The 10,081-nt window shown below is 41.5% G+C and overlaps 1 protein-coding gene across 1 annotated transcript; it reads right to left on the bottom strand.

Moving 5' to 3' along the window:
• Window positions 1-408: 408 nt before the first annotated feature.
• Window positions 409-10,036, bottom strand: ercc8 (excision repair cross-complementation group 8). The gene is made up of 12 exons (XM_052068464.1): window positions 9,540-10,036; window positions 9,348-9,443; window positions 8,946-9,047; window positions 8,714-8,837; window positions 7,500-7,581; window positions 6,775-6,843; window positions 6,241-6,307; window positions 4,858-4,961; window positions 4,586-4,710; window positions 3,313-3,510; window positions 2,299-2,385; window positions 409-842 (listed from the first exon to the last, which is right to left on the bottom strand). Exons 1-12 carry the CDS (start codon window positions 9,614-9,616, stop codon window positions 777-779), a joined length of 1,197 nt encoding a protein of 398 aa, XP_051924424.1. The 5' UTR covers window positions 9,617-10,036; the 3' UTR covers window positions 409-776.
• Between the last annotated feature and the right edge of the window lie 45 nt (window positions 10,037-10,081).

The raw sequence follows: 10,081 nt of genomic DNA on the forward strand, positions 1-10,081 counted from the left end.
CGTCACGTTACGTTCGCAACGCTTGCGTCACACACAATCTGCCATTATATGCGATCATTGAAAAATAACAGAAACTGTACAGCGTGTACAATAAGTATTTTTCCATGGGTGCTCCCCCAAACCAACGAAAATCATATTTAAAAAAATCAAAATAACACATACACATTGATAAGTACAAATTAATGCTCTTGGGCTTATCCCTAAAGTTTTTTTAATACCTCCATCTAAAAGCCAAATGCACAATAAAAAGTTGTATGTTTTTTTCAAATGAAAGTTGCATATATTTTTACAACAAATCGTTTTTTTAAGAATTACAGTATCTTTTTTCAAGCTTTGTTTTTTTTTCAAGCCCACCCTCCGAACAGAAAAAGTCTCTTTTAAAAAAAGTTTACACATTCAACTAACAACACAAAAACAAAAAGGTTCATTTATTGAGTTTTACGAAGGCTACTGTGTTTTAGGTGTCTTCAGGGAGAGGCTTCTCTTGGTATCGCCCGTCTTGTCGTAAGTTTCAGCATCAGGGCCCATCATAAACACAGATGCAAATACGCACCAGGAATGAATTAAGACAATGCATGTTTTACAATGCAAGGCCACTCCCATCCATGGGTTTCCGGGTGGTGGCAGAAAAATGTATCCAACAAAACACACACACAAAAAATAGACTTGATGAATATGCTCCAGCCGTTCAATCTGCTAATTTGCTCTCGCTGTAAAAAAAACAGACACAAAAAAAACAATAATCTGTTGTCCATCAGTGAAACCTGGAAGCATCATTAATCTTCATCACTGCTCCACGCGTCCTGGAAGGCGGGGTTCGCTGACGACTTCACTGCGCCATGCTGTAAAATGACACAAAGCTCAATATCCCCTGTGTAATAAATCTACTTATACACTATTTAATAAAAGTGCAAAAAAATATTGTCAGACCAAAAGACAGTTGAGAGGTTCTGTAGTTTGCATGGTCAGGCGCGAATGCATGCCCGGCAACGTGGATGAAGCGTTTAAAGTGAAAAATGTAGTTCACCGATTCCAATTGGGGTTGCCAATGTGAAGTGTTCGTGGCGTCATCAGTATTGAGAATGCATTTCCTACGTCACATGGAGCAGCAGTACAAGCACAAAACAGGCACACACTGTGTAGTGAAATAAAATGTAATTGTGTATTGTCTGTGAGCAACCACTTTCCAATACCTCCTGGTACTGAGCCTAAAAATAACAGATTGGAGAGTGAGGAAGTTGTGGTGAGTATATTGATTTGTTTACAGCAGTTTAACTGACAACCACGTTAGCAATTAACAGCCCACGTAATACAATTACCGCTCACCAGATTGACTAGTGACATACAAATGACACTTTTTTTTTCTGTTGGAGGAGAAGTTGTAGCCCCTGCTCAACCCGCGTGCTAACAACCCCCCCGGAATAGGTCGGTTTCTACACAATATTCAGGTTAGTGCTACGCTACATAGCCTTGATGCATGAACAGATATTTTGAGGCAATCGCAACAGATGTGATTGACTGAATGACCGTGACATGACGTATATGAATGAGAATACTGTATTTGCAGGCACTCAACAATGTTGTGTGCGTCCATCTTTATGGTCCAAGAAGCCGGGGTGTTTATTTGTTTCGGGTTATCTGCCTTCTTGCAGTTTTGCTACTTTTTCTTCTCTATAGTGTGGTTGTGGTATGTAGTATGGTTTAATGCTATTAAAAATAATTGTAAAGAAAACGAAGGCCTCTCCCATCCGCAGTTGACTAAGTAAATGCATCCATTTGCTAATAATAATGGATTATGATGGAATGCAGGAAATTGTTGAAGACTTTCAGTCGTAGGCAGCCTTCTGAGTGTAATTGTAACTATTAGGCTTGTCATCAAAGGTTCCTGGCAGAACATTGTTAAAACGGTTGCGAACAAGGCTGACTGAGACTTCCTGGAGTGGAAGAGGTTGTTTAACAAGCCCGAGCTGGTACATGCTGAGGTTGAAACTTTTCCGGACGCTCTGGGAAGCCAAGAAGAGCGATTGCGGTTTAACTGGAAACCTTGACTGTCGTTGGATTTCGTTCCTGACAATAAAATAGAATGCGGCGATGCAAGTGTGCCCGGTGTGTGCAGAAAAGAACTGTGTGGCCTTGTTCTACACTCCTGGCATGACAACCAAATAATGTCATCATGTTAAGACAAAAAATAGACCAAAGTCATTTACTTACATTGGTCATGACTATTGCATGCAAGTGATGACTCATCATGTCTGGCGGAAATCCATTTTTCTATTCCTAATTTAAAAAGTCTGTTACCTGATCTGACTCTTCCTCCACATCTGGGCCGCGCAAGACCGGAACCCACGCCAGGATGTTCCCATCTTTACCTGCGCTGTACAACACCTATATGACAGGAAAGGAAAAGACACCAAATGAGTGAGTGGCTTTTGTTGTGATATGGACACAAAAAATGAATGAAATCTAAAGTGCATTTTTTTGAAGAAAACGTTCCTTGCTGTATATATCATGATTTGTTTTGTTTGTAATTTTGTTTTCAGTCATGTATTCATTTTTCTAAATTTAAAACAAAAAAATGACAAGAATATATATATATATATATATATATATATATATATATATATATATATATATATATATATATATATATATATATATATATATATATATATATATATAAACGTACCATTATGTGAGTGACTTTTTAAAACTAAAATTGGAACGAGGCAATTGAAAAGTATTAAATAAATGTGACTTTTTTGTTGTTTTTTTTTTTCAGAAAATAATGACGTGTGAAGTGATACTTGCTAGTTGAACCCAAACAAAGTTACAAAGAATGAAAATTGTTTTTTTAAATGAAAAAGACCTACTGGTAGTCATATATTTTTATTTGAAAAATAAACAAAAAAAAAACACCATGCAGTCTGGATGTCATTATTTTATTTTGGTGTAGTTTCACCATCTTCATTTCGTGGGAGGATTTTTGGATGAATACCTGACCATCATTTTAAAAACAAAACAAATCCAGGTACACATAGTGGGAGTATGAAGCAAAGGCATCATGGACACCTCAGATCGCCATTTCAGCAGGGGTGACTTATTTCCCGTGAATCACAAGTGACAAGCGGCTTGACTGCATTCTTGTCGCAAAGTACAAACAAAACACTTGCGTGACACAATGCACAGGAGGTGGTGTGGGATGGTCACCCTTGACTTGTGCAATGCGTTCTCTTTTCTCACACGTACGCTGAAACGTGCCCCATCAGGAGTAATCACGGATGAGACAATATTGCTCAATTGGGCGCATCTCACCTGGTGATCCGGGTGGAACTCGCAGCAGTCCACGTTGTTGTAGTGACCCCGCAGCATGCTGACCAGCTCGCCCGTGTGGAGGCCATACACGGCCACTGAGCTGCCGCATGGCACGAACACAAATTCCGGACTGCAGCCCTGCGAGACCGTGAACTGACGCCTCTTGCGGCTCTCGTTGCTCACTTTCCCGTAGTTCACCTGAGGGGGAAACGGTGAAGATTACGTTTATACTAAAACCTGGTAGATGACTAGGGGTGAAAAAACAAGCAATTGTGACAGAAGTTGTTTTTTTTTCATTGATTAATCAAACAATGAGTCGTGTTGTTGGTATAGTTTCATTTTCGGATGTGGTTTGTGCCTGTCAAGAGTACATTTACACTAGTATACAGTATCCTTAAGGGTGGCCCGGTGGTCGACTGGTAATCGCGTCAGTCTCACAGTGGAGAGGTGCGGGGTTCGATACCTGCTCCGGCCTTTCTGTGTGGAGTTTGCATGTTCTCCCCGTGCCTGTGTGGGTTTTCTTTGGGTACTCCGGTTGCCTCCCACATTTCAAAAACATGCGTGGCAAGTTCATGGAACACTCTAAATTGTCCCTGAGATCTGAGCACGTGCGCGGATGGCTGTTTATCTTGGTGTGCTCTGTGATTGGCTGGCAACCGGTTCAGGGTGTAACCCGCTTACAGCCTGAAGCCCCCCCCCCCACCCCTTTGCGACCCTTGTGAGGATAAGCAGATCGGAAAATGGATGGATGGATGGTATATCCTTAGAATGGGCAATGGGAGGGGGGGGGGGGGCACGATTTTTCATCAGTTACTCGGGGACCACAAAAGATTGCACGCTTCCTGACCAGATGACTGAAGGGATGAAATATGTGCATTGCTCATCCCTGGTATAACCAATACAAAAAACAGGCTGATGTCTCCATTGTTGATAAAAAAAAACAAAAATGTCTCTGCATAATCAATCAGAGACCAAGGCCAAAAAACAGCCATCACTACTAAAATGGGATGTTTGTGAAATGCGCTTAGTCGTTCTTGTTTAACTGTGCCAGGGCCAATTTGCTGTGTGTTCCCATGAGGAAAGATTATCTACTCCTTAGCAACTGCTGCTCAGTTCAGTCAAGCTGGAAATTAGAAGGGGAATGCGTTAAGAGCTCCGGGCAATGTCACCGTTTCCCCAGGCTTTATTTTACACGATGATGTCATGATGCCGCCAGGTAAATAAGTCAACAACAGGTTATGCAAAACACACGCCACAGTCCTAAGTAACATACCAGGGTGTTCTCCCCTGTGGCGCTGTTCCACAATCGCATGCGGTCATCGGTTCCAGACGTGATGAGGTAAAGGCCATCGCTTGTAAAGCATAGACCGTTCACTCTGCCGTTGTGAGCCGTGTTTACTGGGTAGTGACAAGAAACACAATTATCCAGGCCATAACAATCCAGTTTCAATCAAGGCAAATGGATCAGTTTATTTTTTTTCCTTCTTGTTTTCAGTGTTGAAGCGTAGCGTACAAAAGAATGTCAATAAAGAATGTCAAGTGTACCTGCCTCAGAAGCAGCTTTTGACTTGTCTCTGTTGTGCTGGTCCAGGGTCAAGAGGCAACCGGACGCCCGACGCACGTCCCACACTCTCACTTTGCTGTCAACACTTGGGGAGACAAATCACCACTGCTCGTTTTATTCCATAACAGCGACTTCACAAGATAAATACACTGGTACCTTGACTTCTGAGTTTAATTTTGTTCCATGACCGAGCTCGGAACTCAATTTATTCGCAAATCAATTTTCTCTGTTGAAATGCCACTCATACCTCCAGCCTCCCCCCAAAAAACGAATTTAGCATAATTCGGTTTGTAAAGGAGGAATTGGGCAAGTGTACCGATTGTTGACTTTATTTGTTACTTCTCTGCGTGTGGGGATTCAACACACAGCCAAATTAAATATCACAAAGGCGTCACCGCGTGCCTCTTCTGTGCCACTTGTTTTCAAAACCACTTACAGTCCAAAGGGAGAGCGGTGCATGGGTCCCGCTGGATTAATTAGCAAGGTCTAATGAAGCATAAAACAGGTGGGGGCCGCATCTACCATATGTTTTAGTGACACGTCTACTGGTAGAGCTCAGGATGTGCCGCCATCATCTTTGACTCCAGGCCGCCATGTGGCCAGATGGCCGGGGAGGGGAATGACAAGAAGAGCCGGCGGAATGATCCGGTGCCTGTTATTTCTCTCTTTGATGGGTCTCTGTGGGAGAATTAGACTCTCCGGATGCTTCCTAAGGTACACCGGCACAATATAACAAGACCCAGTACAAGAGCAGTCTCAATGATCTGATTTTAATGCGTAGTTTTGATATCGAATGCTCGCGTAATTCCTCCGTAGCGGCATTCGCTCGACCTGACGCCAAGCTTCAATTCTTGGTGCGTGTCGTACTCCATGATGTTCTAAAAATTAACTTGTCAAAGTAATATTAGTTTAGATAATTATATATATTTCTATATAAAGAGCTTGTGGCGGATGGAGCTCGAGTGCAATGGTTGCCTGAGTGGAAATGAGACAAGAGGTGTGCTTGTTGCATTGCCAATAGAGTGAAAACCAGCAAATACTCCTCTGGGGGGAAAACGTGACAAACAAAACCAAACGAGGAGACAATTTCTCTGAGGTGGGCTGGCACCGTTTATGCTGATAATTATTGCAGACTACAGTGCTACCTGCGGTTTGACGTTTCCTGGTACTCTCAGAAGTTGAGGAAATCCTCAAGGCCCCTCGTTCATTGAGACTCGGTCATTGAACAATGGGTGTATTATTGCAGTCGTGTTTTATAATGGCGGAAGTCAATGTGGTAAATCAATCAATCAATCAATCAATCAATCAATGTGGTAAATGTGAGATGTGATTTGAAGTACCAGTAGATTGTAAATGGTGCCTACCTGGCGGTGGCGAGAATATGTTCGTATCTGGGTGACCATCGCACAGACAGGACCTCCGCTCGGTGACCTGAGATGGGAATAAAGTTAGTTTTTATCACCTGCATGTGTGTAGCATTAGAATACTAATTAATCGGAAGATCACGGAATTATTATAATTTTTTGTAATTGTTCAATTCAATATGTAAAAACATTAAATCATTAGAAATCAAATGGGTTTGTATAGTCATTTTGAAACTTTATTGTAGTTTCCAGGTAACTGCACCCCCCCAAAAAAAACAACAACACAAATTCTTAATGCAATCTTAAATGCCTCAGATCATCCAACCAATTTTCAATATCTCCCAAAGACAACCAAATTAAATATGAACTGCACTTTCTCAAACATTCACTGACCAGATGCATACTTATTACAATTACAACTAGGTAAGTGTAATAAGTATATACAGCAATATGAGAAGTCGGGAAGGGTGCAAGTATTTTTTCATAGCAGTGTAAGTTAGTTATATGAGTGTGTTTGTGGTCCAGAACACTAACCCTGCAAGACTTGGATCTTTGAACCGGAATTCAGGTCACATAACTGTACTTTAGGATCTTTGGTGCCAACTAAAATAAGATAAAGACATTCACAAAGTACAATTAAAAAAAAAACATTTAGACAAGACAAAACGATTGTTAGGCAGAGTTCTATAAGGGAAGGGTGGTTGAGAAAAGCTCCGAAACTGGACTCCCAGGTTTTCAGAGACAAGGTGTGGCGAATCACAATACTGATAACAACAGCTAAGAAGAAGAGTGCAAGAAATGAATTCGACAAGTGAGTTAGTGCACATTACAGGAGTTGAAATTATGCTAAAATACAAAGATATCAAATTAAAACTGCTGATTGGCTTTTTGGAGAGGGCTGATTCAAAGGTGACTTGTTCTAGATCAACAAACAGGCGCCACACAGAAGAAAGTTTTCTTTCTTTTTTTTTTTTTTCCTCCATCGGAAGCACCTGTGTGATTACAACAGCCGGTATGGGTAACCTGTTGTTCCTGCTCGGTGATGTGGTGGTGCAACACATACACTTCACATCACACATCTCCCTGCACTCAAAGTCTGGTCTATAGGCATGTGATCTGAGATAAAATGAGGAAAAGTGAAAAGGCGGAGATCGGTGTCTGCAGACGGTGGGGGATATACAGCTCGGCATTCCTTTTGAAAAGTGTCTGCTCATTCTGCGAGGTTTTCATCAGCAATTAAATGGCGAGCAAACGCATACCTGCGATGAGACTGTGCTTCCTGGCGATGGGCGACAGGTGGTGGCTGTAGACGGTGCCCTCAAACTCAAACACTTCAGCAGGCTAGGGTAAACCAAGACAAAATGGGTGTTTAAAAAAATAAACAAAAAAAGCTACTACTGTAATTGCTATACTGTATCTAAAATTAAAGATGACTTCCTGTGCCACAAATATGACAAGTATGTTGGAACTCATAGCAATATCTCATTTCTTCCAGATAGCTACCTACTTTTAATTTCAGACCGTCACATTGATGTGTCAGATGTCAGACTGGTTCCTGATACAAGATATAATTACAATTTTGCCGACACACACACATTTTGTTTTAAATTAAATTACATCCTGAATGTCATCGAGTTGTTACATTGGGTTTTTAGGCCTACTTGCCTGCCTCACATTTCTGAGGTCGAATCTCAGCTCCTGTGTGGAATTTGGATGTTCCGTCTGTGGTTGTCTGCGTTTCAATGGCTATTCCGGCATCCTCCCCCAATCCAAGAACTAAACTGTCCGAACGAAACTGTCCGTAAGTGTGAATGTGAGCATGAGAGTGAATGCCTCATATGTCTATATGTGCGATGTAATTGGCTGGTAATCAGTTCAGGGTATACCCTGTCTCTCGCCAAAAATGTCAGGTGGGATAGGCTACAGCTCACCTGCGACTCTAATGAAGACAAGTAGTAAATTGATGAATCAAGTATCAAGTCAAGTATCAAGTACAACTGTATTGTCAAATGTACAGCACAAATGAAATTTCCTTAAACAGACAACAAGAGGAGCCGCTGCGGGTTCCCGCGTCGCCATCAAAAGAACACTTAACATAAAATGACAAAATAACACAACACATTAAACAGACAGTCATGCCATCTTAACCACTTGTCCTCCATTCACTTTGTTGTTTGAAGCAGTAATAGATGAAAGAGGAGCGATTCAAAGTGTCCTTTTCACCAGTGGATCAAAGACGTCATGCTGAAACGTCCGAACACGTCTGCTACAAGCTAAGCTTGAAAGCAACAAGAAGCTGTAGCATCCATTAACGAAAAAGAGATTGGCTCTCTTCTCCTGTCCCATGTAAATCCGCTTCAATTCCAAGCCGCGACTCCCAGTTCAGGGCAATCGATTATTCCACAGCTTCAGCAATAACTCACTGTGTCACATGTGTACAGTATAAAGCTGTTGTCGAAGTGACGTATGTTACCTTAAGAGTCTCCGTGTCCCACACCTTCATCGTCTTGTCAAAGGAACTGGATACAAACATGCCAGTGTCGTAAGGATACCACTGGACCGTTTCTACGCTGAATTTGTGGGCATACTTGGTGGACCTGCATTTAATGACATGGAAACATTTTTCATTTTACGAATAATTTGGGATTTAACTGTCAGAGAGATGCTGCTCTCTGATGGACATGTAAATGGGGGTGAAGGTTCACCTGCCGATGGTGGAGACAGCCTTGCAGGTGTACTGCGGTTTCCCACTGAAGTTCTCCAGGTCATAGATGACAATCACTCCATCGGCACCTCCAGACAACATGCTAAACAACGCACATGTAAGACCACTGTCAATTTGAATCAAATATCATTGAAATAGATTGTACAGTGAACCACTGTCCAATTGAGAATCATCTTAAGCAAATTCATCAGGTCACACGTTATCCCCTGGAAGCTAATTAACGATATTTGCTTAAAGTATGTAAAAAAAAAAAAAACCAACACGAATTGGTGCGTTTTTCAGTCAATAAACGGGGATAGATTCCACTGGGGGAAAACAAGAACTGTGACTCTGCAGAGGACAGCTCCAGTTTATTGGAAAGAAAGGTGAACATGTGACTCACTATTTGCCTTCAATTACGTCAATATCAACAGTATTGACACCATTTGCGTGGATTCTCTCCATATCTCTGTCTGCATTCAACTGTAGGCTCAGTACCCTTTTAAGATGCATAAAGAAGGAGAATATCACCGTTAGTCAATAAAAGCAAACGATAGTTCTTTAAGTGGCATAGATCTAATATGGCATGTGTTACCTTCTCGTCGCCTCCACGCGTCTGAGTCGCAGAGGGTCATCCAGACCGGCCCTCCTCGCTGCCAAATAACCCAACATTGTTTCAAAATAATATAATAGGGGGTAATATTTGTGAATGTACAAGATTTATCCGACGCCAACACAAGAGCTGGCATGCTATCGGCAGTAATGTAGGGATTTTCTACATATACAGTACATTTCACACATTATACCTCATCCGTAGATATATACAACAATAAAATCTACGATAGAATATATCGTGCGTCCTTAATTAAGCGGATTGCTTTTAATTTATTTTCCAGGACAACATTAGACGCCATCGTCAAAAGAAGAAGCACTTCCGGAAACAAATGAGCTGGTTGGTTCAGCAAATCCGATTTGTGACCAATTGGAATAGATGTTGTTCAGTATTTGCCCGCCTCTGTTGCAAATTTGGATTGTTGAAGGGATGAGTTAAAGACAGGCGGCCAAACATTACGTGCAAACCGCCATAAAACTCCAGAAGAAGAAGAAAAAGAAGAAGAAAAATAAGATGGTAGAAGA

The sequence above is a fragment of the Hippocampus zosterae genome, chromosome 6 (assembly GCF_025434085.1).
Source record: "Hippocampus zosterae strain Florida chromosome 6, ASM2543408v3, whole genome shotgun sequence".
In the NCBI taxonomy this organism is placed as follows: domain Eukaryota; kingdom Metazoa; phylum Chordata; class Actinopteri; order Syngnathiformes; family Syngnathidae; genus Hippocampus; species Hippocampus zosterae.

Coding starts and splice junctions, on each gene's coding strand:
- ercc8 (XM_052068464.1), bottom strand. CDS start 9,616: ATGTTGGGTTATTTGGCAGCGAGGAGGGCCGGTCTGGATGACCCTCTG. Junction 7,582..8,713: donor GGGACACGGAGACTCTTAAG/GTAACATACGTC, acceptor GGTTTACCCTAG/CCTGCTGAAGTGTTTGAGTT. Junction 6,844..7,499: donor GAAGCACAGTCTCATCGCAG/GTATGCGTTTGC, acceptor ATCTTATTTTAG/TTGGCACCAAAGATCCTAAA.